The sequence below is a fragment of the Halyomorpha halys genome, unplaced genomic scaffold (assembly GCF_000696795.3).
Source record: "Halyomorpha halys isolate HHAL.00 unplaced genomic scaffold, Hhal_1.1 Scaffold149.1, whole genome shotgun sequence".
NCBI classification, from domain to species: domain Eukaryota; kingdom Metazoa; phylum Arthropoda; class Insecta; order Hemiptera; family Pentatomidae; genus Halyomorpha; species Halyomorpha halys.
Genome location: NW_027108625.1, coordinates 1329540 through 1351477, shown reverse-complemented (window position 1 = coordinate 1351477; position 21938 = coordinate 1329540). Strand labels below are relative to the sequence as shown.

Below are 21938 nucleotides of genomic sequence, written 5' to 3'. Positions count from 1 at the left end.
TATATACCTATATTTCTAATTCAAGTCTAGGCATATATCGTAACTAGCTCACAAAGAGACATGGAAAGGAAAATTCTTATATTAGAGGCAGCAGAGTAGGAAATGGGTCCGTGAATAAATAAGGCGAAATGAATCAACTAAATATATCTTGCCAACCTTTTACGGCCACCTCCTTCCAACGTTGTATTTGCACGTTTAAAAAGTAAACAGCTAACTTATCTAGCAAGGGGCCTTAGATAAATAAAAGTTTCTCCTTTTTAGTTTACTTGTGTGCAGCCAATAATCACAGCTCAAAAATTCAGTAAATTATCATCGCAAAAGATGTTACTTTGTTCTGACAAAATTCTTAATAACTGTTATACAGCGATAAATTTTTAATGCCCGGAGGACCAAATAATGTTAAAGCCACCTCAAATCGACTATGTCTTTTTGTTGGAAGGCTTGGAAGATGAAAATAAAATAGTTGTATGAATTATGAAGATGAAAATTAACTAAACTAACTTTACAAATAAATAAATTCTAGTCGACGTAGGGTTGCTCCACTTCGATAGTTGTCCTGCCATTATGTGTAGGTCGCTCTGGTAGCTAAATAAACCACTGCAATGGTCCAAATATCCAATAGTCATGTTAATGTATTGGGCGAGCCGACAAAATGAATGCAGACAGGGCTGGTTACTTATGTTCATGGCCACTAATCATACAGAACTCATATTAAAGTCGAAACACAGAAAAGGTCTGGTTTCGAACTGTAGTGACAACTAAAACACTCAAAAAATGTCCAAACTATAAAACTATAAACGCAGACGGAGCAGCTGAGGACGCTATCAGGGCCACTAATTAGTCGAAACTGCTCTTAATAAAGTGGAAACACAGAAAATTTCTGGTTTCGAACTGTAATGACTCATTAACTCACTAAAAATGTCCAAACTATTAAATTATAAGGGCAGGCAGGGCTGCTTAGACGCTACCACGGCCACTAATTAGCCGGAACTGCTCTAAAAAAACTAAGATGGTCGGTCCGTTGCAAGGTGACGCTTCTTAGCAACAATTATCACCCCTAGCAACTGTCTCTATTACTCATTGTCACAAACAAATATAACATATTTTTCTTTTCATAACTAAATTTAAATAGAACAATACAAATAAGATAAATGTAACTAAATTAAATACTAATAAAACTCAAATACTATTTACAAGGTAATTATATTATAGCGCTAACAATAACCATTTTTTAAAAATTGTAACACCTGCATATATATATATAATATATGGATATAATTTGTATTCATTTTAGGCATGGTGGTGTATGAAATGCTAACTTTGAAAGTTCCTCTGTTTAATTATTGCCGTATCAAGAAAGAAACCCATTTAAACAGATTTGAAGACGAATTAATAGAATCCGAAAATGGTAAGAGTTTATGAGTAAGAGCTCAACAAGTAATTAGATTGAATATACCGTGGAAAGTAGCGTCTCTCAAACGCTATCTATACAGCTTATGTCATATACCAGTAGCGTTAAAGAATTAAAACATATATTGCTGCTTATAATTAAGACAATTATTAGTTTATAATATTTTTTTAAGGTTGTGGATTGCGTCTTTTATCCAGATTAGACAGTGAATATTACTCCTTCATTGAAATCTTCAGATGGTGTACTGAAGATAATTACAGCATTAGACCTTCTGCAAAGGAACTACTTCAAGTTCTCGAATCCAGAGAGTTCACTCCTTTGAGGAGAAATACTAAAACATCAGTAGTGTCACTGAGCTGACAGCAACACATATCTATTCAATTTTGTATATCAGAACTGTTATTTTATTCTATTATTATCATTTATTTTTAATAAAAAAAAATGTTATTACTAATATTTTTACTAATTAAACAATAATAATAATGTTATTAGAAATAATCCCCGTGTAATTGGTAGTTAATGACTAAACTTTTATAGTCTCTTCGAAATATGTACTGATCATAATTTTAATAACATATCCTAATAATACAATGGAATAGAAAATAACTAAAGTTGATTTTAATTTTGGTGAACAGGAGGCTGAAATTTTCCACTTCTCTAGGAATTCCTCAAAAACATTATTGCTTGTAAAATAGGTTTGTAGCGTTTTTTATATATTTCAATTTAATTCCCACTGTGTTTATAAAATCATGTTTACATGGACAATAATGTTTTCATATTCTAAAAACGGATTAGTTGAGGTGCTTTTACGAATCAGTTTCAACCGAGATTCCTTATCTTTAAAAGTATTTTGCTTGCTCATAATAAAAGAGAATAAAAATAATTTTCGTCATTTATATAATAAACCATTTATTCCCGAAAAGGAAAATCCGCTGCAAAGACGGTCAACAAAATTTTCAGTGTGTATGGCGCTGATGCCTACCGTCCATTAGTGTTTTGCTCGGTTCAGAATTGGAAATTTTGACTTTGTAAAACGCAAAGCGCTTCAACTGTTGATGACCAAATTCAAGCATTGGTCACAGACAACGCTCACTCTACTACACGGGATATCGCAGAACTGTGCCCAGTTGGAACAAATAAAGGCAGCCATTGAGCAAAAGCGTCCAGCAATGGCTAATCACAAAGGCATAGTTTTCCATCACGATAACGCTCGTCCTCTCGTGTCTGCAGACCCGGCAGAAATTATTGGAGTTTGGCTGGGATGCGATCCGTCACCCACCCTATTCGCCAGACCTTTCCCCAACAGATTTTCACTTATTTGGGATACTTAACGGGAAACACTTTAATTCGCTCGAGGACATTAAGCACATAGAGGAGTTTATTGCGCAAAAATCTATGAAGTTCTAGGAGGACAGAATTAAAAAATTACCTGATATATGGCAACATGTAATAGATCAAAATGGGTCATATATAATTAATTAATAATATATTCAAGAACCTGAAATGTTTATTGAAATCACCATTAAAAAACGCTACGAACTTATTTTACAACCCAATACTGCATATTCTTTAAGTGATTAATAAACTTATCTAAAAATAAACAATAAACCAAAACAAGCTCTATGCTGAAAGTTATTTTTTTTGGAACACTCAATAAATTTGGAAGTAAAGGACCTTGTTGGTTCCTTACATAAAAAGGTTTTATGTTGTCTTTTAAACTTTTTCAAATCAAGATTTCACTATATTAGTATTATCACTTCATTAATAATTAGTATTACTCTGTGAATTGTTTTTTTGTTAAGTTATTAATATCACAATATTATGATTTTCTTCATAAAGATCTAAAAATTACTTTTTATCATTTATTAATTTTTTTTTTTCCTTTACTCTTAGGCTCTCACTAAAACCCACCAAATATTTCTATATGATTATCCTAAAGGGATTTGTTCTAGAGTAAATAAATAATTTATTAAAAGCTTTCAGTTTCAAATCACAATTTCGTTTTATTATGACTATTATTTACTGATTATTGATACTATAAAACAGTTATTTCCAAAGCCTTGAGTATCACATTGGAAAGAGCCATGAATGTAAGATCGGGACGTGAGGTAAAATTTGACTTTGTAGGCTGTTGTTTATTCAATTCTGGACCTTAATGTTATCATGACAGCTTTGGTATATTTTTCGAAGGTATATATTAATTTTTAATATTATTAGTAAAATTAATATTAATATATACGTGGTATATATTACACGAGAAATTCACTGCTATACACTATGATACCATTTTAGAGACTATGGCAGGTGCTCTGTCCCTTTAGATGTGTCACTGACTAGTTGTTTCTGTTCCTGTTATTCCAGAACCTAATACTTTAAACTTTTCTGGATTATCTCTCTAGGAAGTCTGGTGAGTCAATTATTTTAAATTTTTTGAGGTTAATAACTTCCATCTTTGAATGAATTATTTATTATTTATTCATGACATTGTACAACGTTTCGGGACCTCTATCCCATATTCATGCACTATAAAAAACCTATAACAATAATAAAACCAACATAACACCAATCTTCATCCTTATATAATTTAATTTATACAATAATAATCACCTCATGATTTCATATGGGAAATCATATCAACCATTTGTGAATCTTCACTTCTCTCTGGCACAGCCATCATTCTACATTTCTTACTACCTCTTTGGACCTTATCTCATGTCCAGTGTGCTGAGATAAGATATGAGATAAGAGTATGAGATAAGGTCCAAAGAGGTAGTAAGCAATGTAGAGTGATGGCTGTGCCAGAGAGAAGTTGTTGAGTATGGCATGGTATGTAGAGTATGGTTGATATGATTTCCCATATGAAATCATGAGGTGATTATTATTGTATAAATTAAAATATATAAGGATGAAGATTGGTGTTATGTTGGTTTTATTATTGTTATGGGTTTTTTATAGTGCATGAATAAGGGACAGTGGTCCCGAAACGTTGTACAATCTCATGAATAAATAATAAATAATTCATTCAAAGATGGAAGTGATTAACCTCAAAACAATTTATAAGAATTTAAACTTTTCCTTTCATATATACCCAGCCTAACATAAAGTAGAATTGGGAACATTGCGTGAAAAAAAAAATCAAGTACGTCTGGATCAGTGAAGAAGCCATTTGCTGGCAGTCCTATAGTTACCCAACAGTGCTTAAGATTCAACGATACCCACCAACTTGGATTTATTCAACTACAACTGAATGTCGTATTTTTTTTTTTTTTTTTTTTAATAAGGAAATATTTTTATTTTGTAGCTCCATTTTTACGATATGAATATGTATGGAATGATTTTTTATTCCATTTTTCTATACTTACCAGTCTTTATTTTTTTTTTAATTCCCTTTAATTTAATTTAAATAAAAAATTGAAGAATTAATTTGTCTCAAATTAGTAAAGCTACGATAACTTACTTATCTGATTTTATTTCATAGCTTATTTTTATTTCATCTTAAAATTGAATACTACTTAAAAAAAATTTACGGCCCACCCCTACAGTTATTATTGTCAGGATATTGAAATCTCGTGACATTGAAAAATCTCTCATTACCCACTTTTATTAATTTTGACAATGTTTTTATTACGTTATAATTGTATCTGAAACCTGACTAAAACAATTTATTATTTATTTCTGAGATTCCTTTTCCAAGTACTCTTTTATTCACCGTACAGGGCTATATATCCTTCCATCTATTAATTTATAAATTCATCTTAGTCTCAAGATCTTTTACTTCATTCCCCTTGTCCGGCCTCTCCCCACCTAGAGAACATGTTAGTTGAAATTTCAACACTATGCTCTCTAGTGTTATTCGTCGCCCTATACCGGCCTCCTTGTATTCCGTTCGACAACCCTTTCAAACCCTATTATGTACAATAAGACCTCTTATTCTAATGTCATTATCACAGTTTCTTTCATAACCAACTGATAAATCCTTCCATAATAGCCTCTTTGTATTCTATCATTTTCTATTATCTCACCAAAAACATACAATTTCCCGGACACCTGGTTAGACTTTTACATCTGTAAAAATCCCTTTCTCTTTCCAGCAGCCCGTTCCCTTTCTCTCATCTTACGATCTGATCCAGACATCGTATGACCTAATCGTTGTATCCTTTACTAATAAAATCATACTAAATTATCATATATTCTCATCAAACAAACATTGTTTTTCTGCTTTAATTCAAATCTTCCAAGCACTCGTTCTTTGGCTTAAGACTTTATATAACTACTGATATGTATCGAGGTATTGGCAATTATTAATATTATGAAAGTCTGCCAAATGTCATGTCATACCTGCGCCGGCTGTCAACAAAGAGCACTTTGCAGGTAGCTAAGGGGTACAGTTTAAAGGGACCTTCCTGAACAAATCTATTGAAAACAGGTATTGGCTGCTGGCTTTGTCGGTAGTCAGGTCAATTATAAACAACAAATGCACCTAACATTTTTCTAAGTGTACCACCACCATGTAACGTATTTGTTTTGGGCGGGGCTGATGATAGCCAATGGGAAATAAGAATCCGAAAAGGTAACGCCTCTACGAACGAGAGGGGGATCTGACCAGGAAAAAGAGGATTTGAAGACCGAAGCAGGAGAGGCAGCAGAAGGAAGAAGAACGACTATGAGACCTGGATGCCATCCCTTATGAACAGGAGGACACTCACGCTACTCACCACTCATTCAAATATATTAGGTAATAATGTAAATATATATATATTATCGCAAACCAATTATCTGAATCATTTTAATCATATTATAATTTCCTTTAGTCATATCAATGTAAATAAACACTTAGTTCCTTTATGTAGTTTAGTTACTATTATATTACATAGTACCACCCCTTATTTTATTATATAATTAATGGTAACAATATTATTTAAATACAAAGTTATTTAATTGGTAACTGGTAAACATACAAAAAGCCTTTGAAAAATAATCCAATTATAATATTAGTTTTGCAGGAGTCAATATAAATTAATCAATTAACTTATTTTTAGATTATTTCCTTCAGCGATTATCCTGGCATCCCGACTAAATCTCGAGACAGTATATAGCACTGCTCATCTTTGACGGATCTTTCTTAATACGACACTCTTCCATTTAGAATTCCATTTCATTTTGCATTTACTGTTCCAAAATTATTATAAAATCGCCGCATACACAATCATTTGTTGTCCCCTTATTTTCCAAAGAATGGCAAATAAATGTTGGACCTCAATTAAATTTAGTAAATGTATAGATGAACGATTTCATTTTTTCTTTTAAATTAATTTTTACCTTTAACATAAAATGTAATTGAATTATTATGAATTCGTAAATATTTACATGAAATATATTTTAATCTTTTTATTCATCTTATTATGATTTTTTTTAAATTTTGTTATTAGAAAAATGTAGGTACCTAATGATTTAAGATATGTTAGTAGATTTAAGTTTTGTTGCCTTTTTTTCATTTTTATGTTTTATATTTGATATGAAATAAATTTGGTCTTCCTGAAAGTTCCATACAGTCAGAAGTTGTTTTGGGAACAAATTTATTGATATTTACAAGTTTTGATGAATATTAGGATACCAAATCTAAAATATCGATAGTAAATTACTTATGACAATTATGAACTCAAAAAAAGTGAATAATGATTATTAAAAAAAAAAATTATGAACTTACAGGTCAAGGATGCGTAGCACGGTTTTTCCCTTCCGAAACCTGCTACGCGCATGATCCATACAGTTCCAGTCAGTAGTTGTTGTAACATACCTATACTGTCATAACATATTTTATAGATTTTTTTACTTAATAATCATTATAATTTTTTTTCGAATTTATCATTGTCAGAAGTTAGTTACTAAACGATTTATGATTTGATTGATTAATGTATATTGTTTACTTTTATTTTTTTTTTTTTTTACATTTACCTCAAAATATATGTGGAAGAGTATTATATTCTTTATTTTTATTTAATAATTTATTCACTTTCTTTAAAACAATTTTGATCCTTTTTCTCTCAACTTTATTCTTTTTAAACTTCCGACGCTTCGACCACTTAGGTCATTTTCAAGGATTCCTTATTTTGTTTTCATATTTTCCTTTAAAATTCTTTAAATGCTGGCTAATTGCCTTTGTCCCATAAATTCTTCTATAAAATTGCTTCCCAAATTTAAAACTTTTATTAACCACTTTTCTTACTATGTTCATTTGCAAACTCCAAACAGTTTATTAATAAAAAATAAATCTAATTTATTTATTGTTATTTACAACTGTTTACAAATATATACAAGAAAATTTGCTGTAGGTGACATAGTGACATGATACAAACATGTGGAGAATCTACCTACTGATAGAACTCCGAATATTCTTTCAGTTTTACTTATATAAACATTATTTAAATTTTTGTTAAAAATTGTTAGTCTTGATTAGAGAATATAATATTTTTTTCATTTTTTTTAAAATGTTTTATGAAAGGCTTTAAAATCAATTTACGTTTCTTGTTATATTTTTTAAAGGGATTTTTTCAAATATAAACAAAGATTATTATTATTATTGTTATAAATTTACCAAGATTAATCATCATTACACATTTATTTTATGGTTTTTTTATTTTTTTATCTGATCTATTGTGGCACTAGAAATGGTCCCCATTAATGTGGGCAAACGTCAATTGAAGTTATTCATTACTAGATTCATTTTATTTTCAAATTATAATATCATTACAAAAGACTGATCTACATGACTGTAATAAGGCCAATCTGAACATACGGAGTTGTGCTTTGGGGTTCCACTAAACCTTCGAATTCCTTTCGTATTCAATCCTTACAATCCTAAATCCTTCGTAAAATCCTCAATGCTCCCTACTATTTCACAAATAAAATCATTCATAAAGACCTTAATGTACTATATGTAACCGATATACCCCGGACCAGATACTATTCCTTCCATTATAAACTCATTAACTACCCAAACCCACTAGCTTCTAGCCTTGCTTCCTCTTCCAATCCTGACAATTCCCTGAGGCGCCTGAAAAGAAGATGACCATGAGACCTGCTAATGTAAAAACTTTATTAGAGTGCTACCCATGGTTAGTTTCTCAACATGCCAGTATCTTGCCATTAAGCTCCTACTTCAAATTTACTGGATGGAACATTATGAACAGTATTAAATGTCAACAAATATATATATAAAAAAAAGAAAGATTCTCTGTTTTTAATAATTCTTTATAATATTTTATTTATTAATTTATTTTTTAAAAAACAGACAGCAATATGATTATTGTTATGATACTAATGACTTATAAGTGAACAGTATAATTGTGAAATTTGAAAATAGATTTAAAATAAGATTACCTGATGATGTTGCGATGGCTTCGAAACGGTTTTAATGATTCAATAATACAAAAAAAATATCAAAGGAAGAGACTTTTTAAAACTTCTAATATTATTCTTAATTATTATTTTCTTGATTTTGGTCCTTTTGAGTTGACAAGTCATATTATTCTTAAATTCCTTTATATTTCTGGAGCTCTGTTTATTAAAGATTATGGGATTAATATTGGAAGTTTATACGACTCTAAAATTGAGGCTATATTAATCAGTGATTTATTGGACAGATAAAACTATTTTTGGACTCATTACCATTTTCCTCTGAATAGAGAAGACTACAATTTATTTAGGAGAGCTTCTACATTTGTATATGACTCTAAGACTATCATACATAAAGACCTTAATGTTCCCTATGTAACCGATTTAGCACAAACCAGATATAAACTCCCTGACCACTCAAACCCCCTAGTTTCTAACATTGCATCCTCTTCCATTCCTGACAATGCTCCCAGACGTCTGAAAAGAAGACGGCTACGAGCTAATGTAAAATGTCATTAGGGTACTACCAATGAGGAGTTTCTCTACACGCCTGTAACACTCCAATTTAACTTAGATCAGATTTACTAAATGTATTATAATGTACAGTTGTAAATAGCAATAAATAAATATTAAAAAAAAATTATAATATCTGCCAAAAAGAAATTTGCTTTTAAAAAGAGAAGCTCTGGTCAAAGTGTATTTTCGTCTTTGACCAAAGGGTCAAAGCCTAATAAAATCTGGACAAAGAGAGGACAGAGCGTACGAGAGAACAGTGCTCGTGTCCATTAGGTGGTGGGGGATCTTTTATCAAATTAGCTGGGTCTTCGATCAGTCACTGTCCTTCTCTAATGACTCCTTCGAATCACTCTCCGTCCCGGTTCTTATTATCTGTCTCCAGCTTGGAGCATCCTCTACACTGTTTGTCTCTCTCTTTCCATCCGTCTTCTCCAAATGGTCTAAGTATACCATCCACTAAATTGTTTGATTCAGATAAATATTTAATGTCATCAATTTTATATAACAATATTATTACTGAATGGAGAAGTTGGGATCTTTATACAATCGAACCTCGTTAACTTGAACCTCTGGGGTAAATAGAAAAAAACTTATCACAAAATTTGACTTATCATCCTTAAAGGCAAATTTTTTCGATATTAGGGGTATTCATGATGTTGTGTTAAATACCATATTTGTTATCATGTTAAATGTTATAAGTCTAGGATTGTGAGTAGCCCTATTTAAAGTCATGTTAAATACATAAGAGCTCCCAGAGGGTTTTCTGAGCAATTTGTTTTATAATCTTTCCTTCCAAAACTTCAAGTTATTACCTACTTCTAAGAAAATTCCTAAAGTAAGTGAAAAGTTTTGCTACTGAGTGTCTTGTTGATCTTCTATCTTGTGAGAAAGAGAATCAAGATGAGCTAATCGACAACTGTTATTACATTATTATTATTGCCATCCATTGGTTTATTAGTTATAAAAACATCCATAACAATACTAACATAATCAAAACTCAAAACTACGAGCAAGAAAACTTACGCGGCAACAAATAAAATGGTGAAGAGCTCTGCAGGTCTGTTGTGTGACGTCAGTATCGTTTCAACCTGTTTAAAGAAGGAAATATTTCTCCATTTAACATGTTAAAATAAAGATCATGAATACCTTAAAATAAAAATTGGTATTTTAGAGTTTCTAAAGGTACGAATAACAAATATAAACTCTTTTATTGGCTAGAATGCAATTTCAGAAAATATAAAAAAGACGAGGACAAATGACTGCAATCGGGAGAGATCGGACACGCTCGACTGCCACCGAGCTGCTGTTCTAAAATGCTTTCGCCTATTTCTCCTTTATTTATTTTTTTTTGTTTACTAAAGAATTTTCTTTTTTGATAAATATTACAATCTGGCACAACATTATTGGGCAATACCTAATAGTGATAACTGATCACATTCATACTAAATTTAAAAATTAAAACCAAATAAATAAAATGAACATAATCAAACTATGTTCATGAAGAAAAATAATAAAAAAAAAAAAAATAAATAATCACCAATAAAATTTACGCTATCGACCTGAGGATGCCCAATCCCACTTAATTCCCCACGTATGAGGGGTAGAGAGAGCTGGGCTCTTTGAGATCACAACGCATCGCTCTCAACGCTTCACTGGTAGTGAGCCAGTGGAGGCTGAGTAAGTGCTCTAAAGCCGCAAACACTACTTGAGTGGAGCATTTAGCCATTGCCAGAACTCTAATTGTCGATGTTTATTTTACAGGAAGTCTCTTGGCCACTGTCGTTTCAACCTTCGTGATGAATTTCAAAGGAAGGTGGAATTGGATAAGGATTGAACCAAGGGAGTAGGATAATTAGAAAGATTTGTATGGAATTTTGAGAATTTCTTTGGTATGAATTCAAGTATAAAAGGGATATGGTGTAGTGTTCTGTTGGGAACGTAATTGGATTGAAAGGATTGGATACATTTAATGTTCAATGGTTTAGCTGTTCTCAAAAGTTCAAGCTCGTCGGTCCAGATAGGTCTGAGTATATTCTTGTAAATTAGAAGTTTTTTTTAATGAGGTGTAGATAGTTGACCGTAGATTAATGATTGGAAAAGTTTGTCGGGCGGTGCGGTCAACAAAGAACAACATAAATAAACAAAACCATATTTATGCCAACGTTTCGACCTGAGTTTTAGGTCTTCATCAGGGTTGTAGAACAAAAGAGATAACAACAACATAAGAGTAATTGAGATTTTATCGACTGGCTGTAAGTGCTACTTTATGGAATCGATTATACACATTTTACTGATTTTCTTAATTAGACAAAATTCTTAATTAGATTACATGTGAATTAGTATCCCAATTCAGTACGTATCTTTCCTTTAGAGTTATAGTTAATTTAAAATGTGTAATTAATTTAGTTACCGAGGCATAAGGATTCATTCTTTCAAGCCGTTCTGTTTCCTTAATGAAGAACTGCACTTCAGGATTAGCATTATCCTTTCATGATTATCAACATATTTATTTACTTATTACTACGTCGAATATAAGGTGCAGATTACTTACCAGAGTCCATCAACCATACTTCAGAACACTTTGTTTTTGAATGTTTTTCGAATTATTTGTAACTACTTTTCATGATACCCCAATATTGAAATACAAACGGTTTTTATGTTGTGAATTCTTACTCAGCAGCCAGTTTATTTTCCACAATTTTATGAAGAGTTCGTTTTTCTTATTTTCGAATGTTCTTACTAGTTCAGTCCCACATTAATTGTCATTCCTAAATATTTAACCTTATTTGGGTAAGGCACTACATATCTATTAATCTATCAGCTTTACATTTCTACTCAAGGCTTGTACATGTCACGAAATGTAATGGTGTTAAACAAAAACATTTTGGTGCATTACGTATTTATTCACATGCCTATTCTATATTCGTTTATATACATATTTTATGCATATACAATGTATAATTTGAAAAAAAAAAATCATGTAACATAATTATACACTTCAAACAAATCAAAATATATTTTTACAGTCAACTTTATGACTTGATCATTCTTTTTATATAAAGGTTCTAACACCATTTTTCACATTCTCCGCTGCAGTAAATGTTTTAGTTTAATTGGAAAACTTTCATAAGTTACTTTCGAACTTTAAATTAAATTTTAAAAATTAAAAAAAAAAGTTTAAACTATGTTTTATTCAAATTAAAAGTATTTCATTTTTAATATGTTTAATACTTTATGTTAGTAGAGAATAGAAGTTATGTAGTTAGGTCGTTCGTATTAATTCCTGCAACTTATTATTACTTTAAATTTAATTACTGCCACTCCCCAGGGGTCTTAGCGGTGTGGGTCCGGCGGGGAAGGATTGCCTTTTTTTGTGTTATGATCTCCTCTTGTGAGATTGTGACATGTCGTACATCGACCAACCTACTCGTTATAATTGTCTGTTAAAAAATTCAAATAAGTAAGGCTACCATCGAAGGTGGAAGTAGAGGGTTTCGTGCCGTTTTTTAATTTCAGGAGCTTTTCAAATATTGCTCGATTATACTATCTTAAAGTCTCCTCTTCCCGTTTTAAGCTATTTCAAAAGTGATATAGGACTGGCACTCCCCGGGGGTCCTTGCGGGGTGGTTCCGGCAAGGAAGGATTACTTTTTTTAAATTCTAAGAGTAAAATATTTTAAAAATTCATTATTTAAGCCTAGTCAAACGATAATAAAATAAATAAATAAATCTGTACCGCTTACCCTGGTCTAAGGGGTGCAGTAGATCCACATTTGACCACCAGATTTTTCCCCAATTAATTGTGCCCAATTTATGTGGCTGAGTGGGATCCGAAGGGTTTTCGGTCCCACAGAGATCAATCACAGCTATAGTAAGATAATACACAATTATCTGTCGCAGACAGATTCAAACCTGGATCCTCTGAACTAAAAGCAGAGTGCCTTCCCACTGAGTCACATCTAACCCATATTTATACATATATAAAGAAAATGATAGAGCTCACGTCTGCTGTCAACTGCTACAATATCTGGAATTAGCCAATGTACTCAGACCTAAGCCGTAATACATATTGTATACGACTTAAACAATAGAATTTATAACATATTTACAACTTAGGTATATACATAATATTTATAATACACTATTCACATTAGCTTTTTTTTACACGATAGTCACAAAACTATCCAAATCCCTTCTGATGGCCTTCCATACAATACCATATCTATATTTTTGGAAAACAAAAAAAATGCGACAAAAATTATTAAATAAGTGATACGAGTGACAGTAAAATATCATTTAAATAAAAGCGAAAAAAAACTGTTAATTATTGATTTTTTCAATCTTTTTTTTTAAATTTATGTGAATAATCTTCCTCATTAATTATCAAAATGATATAGTTCATACAAACATAATATAATAATATGGAATTATAAAAATTATTCAGAGTTTTCAACTAAATTAATGATTTGAGAAAATAAAATTGTTTTAAAAATAAGGAATAGAAGAAGTTATTCTCAACTATTCTTCAAAATAATGAGGAAAAAATAAAATAAAAATGCAAAAGAAACAATGTATGAAACTTACGAGGTTGACAACTGTATTCAACAGTCTTGAAAAGCAAAAAATCATGTAACTACACAACAGGAAAGTAGTTTAAATTAGTAATATTTAGTCCTAGACAGTGTAATGGATAGCAGTTACTATTACAATTACTTTCACATCGTCTATGTGTAAAATAAAAGACTGCTGGATAGTACTGCTATGCCAAGCGTCTACTCCGACTATAGTGAATTGTTTTTTTTTTCAAATCCTCTTTATTTATATATAATAACAATTACAGATATATTATATAATACATAGTATATATGCAGATTACATACTGACTTTGTTTGAGTCGCCGTATGGCAGTATGAGTTACAGGGTCCGCTGAAGGCGGTTTCACATTGGTAACATACTAGTTGGGGGCTTACATAGAATGGAGAGGGTCCATTCCGGCTGGTGGTGGTGTGATGACTTCAAGCTGCAGAGCCCGAAGTCCTTCCCTCGGCGAGGAGGTCTATACAGGGGACAGTGCTTTGCCACCTCCCAGGTCTTGGTGGAGGTGCGGTATCTCTGAAGAGCGGGTTGGCACAGGCCTTCAGCCCATCAAAAAATTTGATGTGCCTTAGGCCTATATACTCCGGCACAGAGGGTAGCTGGAGTTGCTGGTGAATGGTGGTTTTTCTGGCCCTTTGTAGAGTAGTTCCACGGACGATTCGCCGGAGGACGGAATTCTGATAACTCTGCAACTTTTCCAGCGTTGTTTTGCAGAGGTGACGCAGGAGTGGTGCACCTTAGAGCAGAGTCGGTCGGATTATAGCCTTGTTGATTTGCAGTTCAGCCTTAGTGAGAGTTGTGGGGATTTCAGGAGATGTTAGAGCCTGTAGCTCTTCTGGCGGGCCAGCTTAAGTCTCTCCCGCACGTGACTGGAGAAGGTGAGGTGCCTATCCAATGTGACGCCCAGGTAGAGACTTGAGGTGGAAATCCGCTGGGCGACTTCATCTACTTTGAATGTGCTAGGCAGTGGTTTCTTTCCTGTTTGGAACGACATCACTATGGCGTCCGTCTTTCCAGGGTTTACCCTAATCCCAATACTTTCCAGGGCATCAGTGATGGTGGCTGGTGCGTCTTGACCATGGGTTAGGGCTGTTTTTGCATTGATGCTAGAGGCGTAGATGCCGATGTCGTCCGCATAGGCTGCTACCTCTGCCTTTGGATGTTCGATGGCTACTATAGGTGCCGTAAAGACTACAAATAGTACTGGACCTAGTACCGTTCCCTGAGGTACTCCGCAGGTGGTGGGGACTAGTGAATTGTTCAGATACATTGTAATATTTATAGTATATATCGTGGTATTATATGTAGCAGCCAATCTTATAATAAAGGTGTTGTAATTGATCTTTTGTAAAATATAAGCAGTCAAATGACATTCCAATAGAATACTGCCCATTAGAACCTGATAATAAATATTTATATAACTCAGGGGACTTAGTGATCTTGGATGGTGAAAGGGGGGAAGGTAAAGAAACAAAGCATGGACCTGATGTCATATCATTAGTACACCATTTGACTACCAGAGCGCTCTCTTACCGTTCATTGATAAGTCAGGCCGTTGTACTTAGTAGTCAGGGTAGTGCAATGGTCTTATATCCATCATGCCTCAATTAATTACCTCATATCGATTTTGTCTACTATCAACTATATTAGACTATAGATTGGTCAATTTTCCTAGTACAATAAACGTTACATTAAAAAAAAAAATAGGTTCCTACACTCAACATTTCTTCTATATGTTTAATTAAGATTAATGATTCATCATTCTCTGATAAAATTCATGGAACGATCCATTATTGAAATATGGATAAGCCCTAGAAAATACCTTTGGACATGAGTGAAACAAATGACATTAGATGAAATTGATAGTTGACAATATCAATATGAATAATAAAGGTTAAAAGTTATATTTTCAATATCTATCTTTTGTTTTTTTATATTTACAAAAAAATCATCTATTAAAACTGATGTTAGATTACAATAGATAACAATACAGGCATGTAGAGAATCTAGCCATTGGTAGCAATCTAATAATATTTCTACATAAAAATGTTTCGAGACCTTCTTCTTTTCAAGTGCCTCAGAGATTTGTCAGGAATGTAAGAGAAAGCAAGGTTAAAACTATTGTATTGAAGTAGTTAGGGAGTTTATATTGGAAGGATTGATATTTGGTTCTGGTTAGATTGGTTATGGATGGATCATTCAGGTCTTTACGGATAATTTTATTGGTGAAAAATAAGGAGCATGGATTTTTGTTTGAAAGGATTGGATACGAGAGGAATTCAGAGGTTTAGTGGAACCCTAAAGCTCAACTCAGTATGCCCAAAGAGGCCTTATTTTAGTCATGTAGATCCGTCTTTTGTAATGAATTGGAAGATTGATTTGGACCGTTTGTCTAGTGAATGTTCTAATTATCGGAATCAACGAGCAGTTTCCTGTCTTTTTAGTCTTGTGGGAGGATTCCAAGTTAGTCGTTTGTCTAAATGTAGTCCAAGGTAGCGTATCTTTCCGACAGAGGTGACAGGAATATCATGATTGGTTGGGATGTTACAATAGCTACAATGCTTTTTTGGGATTTTAAAATCGCCAGTTATATGACAATAAATAATATATTTTAACAGAAGTGTTAAAATTTTATAAGTTCTTCATTATATTTTTCTGATCAATATTAAAGTAGTATGTAATAAAATAGTAATACTAAATATTATATACTAAAATAGTATTATCGTTCTTCTTATTTGTCAAGCTTCCAAATTTACACCCAGATGATTAAACTTCCAACTTATTCGTAATATCCATGGCTACTGAAACGATATCTGTATCTTTTATGTCATCAACATATAGGACATTAGGGAAAGCGGTTGAATTGACTTCGGAAATTATATTGGGCAAACTGTTGTGTGCTTGAACTGCAAGTTCTCGTATGCTCTTTGCGTATTTTATTCGACAGAACAACGCATTCCTCACACTCAGAGTCAAAGTCCAAGACAGTATGAAGAAGTAATTCTTCGACTCTTCTTTCATCTTTTTTATTTGGTCTTCCATCATTCTCGGCAATAAGTTCGTGTTGGAGTATTCATCGTAAATGTTGAGATTGGAATCGTAATAGAAACCGCGGCCCAACCTATACCAGAGTTTAACTTCATCCTCGCTCACAATGTACAATACAGCACCTTTGTTACCATTGTTTGTGAAGTGATTTAACGTTAGCTTGTCCAAACGTATTTTTTCATCATCGTTGAAGTATAAGTTAAGAGTCTGGTCTAAAATCCGAAAGACGCTTTCCCACTCAAGCATACTGAAGAAACCGCAGCGATTAGAGTTGAGAGAGTGTGATAATTTTACGATGACTAGTTCGTTGTGGGATGCAATGAACTGATTGATGTCATTGACGATGGAGGCAATGGACTGCCCGTTTCCACCAATGCATTTTCCTCCTGGAAGCTTCAAGTAGTGTCCGGTCTGGAAGCCGTTTCCACTTACGAGATCAGGTCTTACGTCGAAGTACCTAGCGCCGTTCTCTAGTTGACCACGTATCGGAAGGCTCTGAGTCAAGACATTGCAGGAATGTGCCATCGACGTTCCAGAATAGAAACTGCTCATTCCGGAGTCGTGGGATCCTGGCATGCATATCTCATTCAAAGTCCTCTTTCCTAAGACGTCGATGTTGTCTCTCATCCAGTTAGCACCATCGATTTTTCTTTTAGAGGATTGTGACTGCTCTTTTATATTAGTTGAATTGACACAGGCAGAGAAGGCAACCAGGATGAGCCAGTATTGGAATAACATAGCAGCAAATCTGCGGAACATCAATGAAGGATGAAATATGAGAAATTAAAAATTCTAATAGTAGGTATAAAAGATCGGTTCTGGGCCAGATTGTGAGGCTGAGTGGTACACTCATCCTCACAATCTGGCCCAGAACCGGTCTTTTATACCTACTTCTAATAACTACTCAACATATCTAAAAGAAACTAAGGTTTGTAGGTTAACTATAAGTAGTTAACCTACAAATCTAGTTACTCTTGAGAGTTAATAATTGGTACAAAGGTATATAATCGTTAACCGCTAAAATAATATTTTTCATTAATTTGTGCATTAAAAAATTGCTTAAAATATTTGGGTAGAGGAATGATGAATCTATTGGAGAATTCAAGAGACTATTTTAGTTTTGAAACCACACTAATATTTTATATAATATTAATATTATATTTATTAGGTAAGTATGATTTTGTTTCAATGCCGCATATCATTACTAATCAGGTTGTAATTACTTTCTTTTGGTAACAACGGGAGAAACTGAATTACTTTTGAAATTATTTGTGTGTGTTTTCAACTTTCCGAATTAGTTTTTCTGATATCTTTTTGTGTTTTTTATGGTTTTATTAACGATATAGTTACAACAAATTCATTTTTATTGATAAACTAAATTTATATTTTATATGATTCCAATCATATAATCCCAGATCACCAGTTTGGATTCCGAATATCCCACTCCACTATCGAGCAATGTTATCGTGTGGTGGACGTTGTCCCGTCTTCTTTAGAGCGCGGAATGTACAGCGCGGGAGTCTTTTTCGATATAGACTAAGTCTAGCACCCGAAACTGCTTTACAAACTCTGTGAATTCCTACCTCCTACATACTTCCTCATCACTCGTTCCTTTGTTACTGATTGATTATTCCATGTAAACAATAATGGTTCCTACTCATCCCTCTATTTTCAATCCACTGGTGTTCCTCAAGGTAGTATCTTCGGTCCCATCCTCTACACCGTCTATACAGCTTACATCCAAACAACTCCTAACACTATCCTTATCCCCTATGCTGATGACACATGTGTGCTCACAGTTAATAATAACCCTTTGATTGCATTCTAAATTCTCCAGTCCCATATTACAACCCTCGAAGAATGGTGCCAAAATAGGAGGATAAAAGTAAATCCCATGAAATCGGCTTTACTCTTCGTCGTAAACCTGCCGACTGCCCTACAGGATCCTTTAATATTATGGCTTAACAGTAATAATAAGGTCCATCTGGAAACTCGTCGATTCCAATTATTACAACAGTTACAAGACAAAATGTCTAAACTTCCAACTAATTACAAAATACAATTAGACATTTATATGACTATAATAATGCTATGTACCGAGGCCTTTGCCATGATTACAATAATATGTCGTTTATTAAGGTTTTTATTGCTATCTGTCCCCGATACCTGGTTAGGGTAGGAGTCTCTTACTGCGTCCCCGGATATGAAAACATCTGTGTTAAGTTTGTCACATTACCAGAGTCCTCTGAGAAAATTAGATAGAAAATATAAAGGTATTTAATTGGTAAACTGGTAAACACACAAATAGACTTTGGAAAATAATCCAATCATAATAATAGTTTTTTAGGACTCAATATATAATTAATTAATTAATTTATGTTTGGATAATTGCCTTCAGTGATTATCCTGGCATCCCGATTAAATCTCCATAGCATACATAGCAAGCAATAAGGCCAATCTGGACTTACGGAGTTGAGCTTAGGGGCTCCACTAAACCTTCGAATTTTTCTCGTATCCAATCCAATGCTGCTTGCATTGTTACAAATAAAACCATCCATAAAGACCTAAATGTTCCATATGTAACCGATCTAGCCCGAACCCAATATCATTCCTTCCACTAGTTTCTAACCTTGCTTCTTCTTCCATTCTGGCAATCCTCCGAGGCGCCTGAAATGAAGATGGCCTTGTAACCTGATATTGTAAAATGTTTTTAGAGTTCTGCCAATGGGTAGCTTCTCTACATGCTGTCATTATGATCTTACTTCAAATTTGCTTGTTTTATATTATATAAATGTTGTAAATGTCAATAAAAAATATTTTATATATAAATATATATTATGTTTTATGTCACTCTTCCTCAGCAGAATTTAAGAAAGGTTACTCATTATCGAAAGTTTTATTTTACATTAAAATTGTGTTTTATTTTACTTTTATTCATTACTAGCGTTACTCGGCCACATCTTGCTGTAGCACTGTCTGAATAAATAAAAAACAATTTTGTCTTTGTGCGGGCTTTAGAGTTTGAATATTGCTCATATGGGTTGAAATAATATACATTCAGCTTTCTAACGGTAGTAGTGACATAGGACTTTGATAAAATGTACACGAATTATGAATTATTATGTAATTATATATAATGATATTATATTAACAATGGACTATGGTAAAAAAAAAATTTCCAAAGGAATCATGTTCAAAAATTTTTAATTTTCTTAGAAAATGGTATTTAAGGCCTAAAGCCTCTTCATATTTTTTGTGAATATAAAATCATTAAATGGAATTATAACATCTTTTCATTATTTTCAAAAAGAAATGAATCGATTGGTTACCTCGAAAAAATGTATGCTTCTGACTTATGTTGCAAATAAAGTTTAATTCCGTTCATAATATTTGTTTCTACTGGATTTTAATAAGTAAGAACCTTCTCAGGACAAAACCAAACATTTAGAAAATATCAGCTTGTATGTCGGTTTAGAAATATCGGAAATCTCACATAAGTAACAATAGATGAGTGCATTTTTAATACTTAGTAGAAATAATAATTCAATATAAGAATAATCTTTCTACTGATATAATTTCTAGGATTTATTGATCCATTCTTTGTTAAAGATACCATGTGTTCTTCAGGAGAGAATACATGACGAAATAGAAGATCTGGGAAAGAGAAGAGAGTAATGAGATATCAGAGAGAGGAGGCTGTTTAGGCCGAATCTGGTTTATCCTAAGGCAGCTGGCCCTGGGCTGGAGAACCTTCTTGGAGTCTCTTTATTATTTCCAGCCTCCCCTCTCCAGGCTGTTGGGCTAAATATTTCAGGGACCGGGATAAACCAGTCCTCTTTTCTCTTACCCCCGCATATGTTCATATAGCCTGTTCCCTTTTTCCTTATTTTCTTTCGTCTCTCTGTTATCTTGTTTTTCACTCTAGTTAAGAGCATTTCCACATAAAGATTTTCCTTCTAAAAAACAAAAACACGATAAAACTTTTTATGTATTTACTAGAAACAAGAATATGTTTCAGTCACAGTCTGTACGAAAAATAGGTGATTTCACTCCATCTAGACTAAAAAATATGTATTTGAAATTATATTGTGTAATATGATATTCTGTCTGATATTTACAGACAATGATATTTGGGATCATAAAGCTCATTCACACTATATTTTTAAATATATACGTTAAATAATATCAAAATAAGAAATCGAAAACAAAAAATATAAATTAAATAATAACATAACATCTTAACACAATTATTCCGTCGTTGGCTACCCACCTCATAAATCCTTTTATTTTCTCAAAAAATCGCTGATATCAATCAGTGACGCGCTTTAGAGGCAAGTAGCTCGGGTTCAAGGTTTTAATATTTTTCAATACTTTTAATTGTATATTTATAAATGAGGATTGAGTACTGATAATGCGTTAGATTCAATTGATATTTTTTCAATATATGGAAAAAGGAAACATAATAATGGGCCAGTTAGTAAATAAAAATAGGAATTAATCTTACGTTATTGTAGATCTAATCCAGTTATATTAAAATGTAATATAGATTTTTAAAAAATAAATATAATATTTCATTAAAATATAGCCAATGTTCTGCAGGTCAAGTAAAATAATGATTGACAACAAAACAGAAAATGATTATAGGAATGTTTTATTTGACAAGCATTGCTTCCCAAATATATTTTGGCCTGCTACATGACACCGTGTGCTAATTAATCTATTCTTAGGTATAATAGAAATCTTCTAATATCTGTTATAATTTGTTATCCCTTCTTTAGTTTTTTTTTTATTATATATCGAGATAAGACAATCTCGTAGTTTTCTTCTTATAAATTAGCTTTATTATAACTATTTTTTTTCTTTCTGAACCGTTTCTATTTTCATTTTAATTTATCTCTCTTTTAGTAATCCATAGTAATAAATAAATTTATTTAATAAAAAGTTTTTGAGGTTAAAAATATTTTATTTTAATT

The 21938-nt window shown here is 32.5% G+C and overlaps 3 protein-coding genes across 5 annotated transcripts in view; 1 reads left to right on the top strand and 2 right to left on the bottom strand.

Moving 5' to 3' along the window:
- Window positions 1-1814, top strand: part of LOC106678610 (lymphokine-activated killer T-cell-originated protein kinase homolog) — a 17529-nt gene extending 15715 nt beyond the window's left edge. The window contains exons 5-6 of the mRNA XM_014417210.2: window positions 1295-1408; window positions 1584-1814. Of these exons, the coding sequence (XP_014272696.1) occupies window positions 1295-1408; window positions 1584-1771 (302 nt within the window). The 3' untranslated portion in view covers window positions 1772-1814. The remainder of the gene's footprint in view (window positions 1-1294; window positions 1409-1583) is intronic.
- The window catches only part of LOC106678609 (uncharacterized), a 131606-nt gene that overhangs the window by 54493 nt on the left and 55175 nt on the right, over window positions 1-21938 (bottom strand). The gene's annotated exons all lie outside the window — the stretch shown is intronic.
- LOC106678613 (uncharacterized) overlaps window positions 15819-21938 on the bottom strand; it is a 17188-nt gene continuing 11068 nt past the window's right edge. The window contains exon 2 of the mRNA XM_067046927.1: window positions 15819-17713. Coding sequence (XP_066903028.1) covers window positions 16684-17703 — 1020 coding nt within the window. The 5' untranslated portion in view covers window positions 17704-17713 and the 3' untranslated portion in view covers window positions 15819-16683. The remainder of the gene's footprint in view (window positions 17714-21938) is intronic.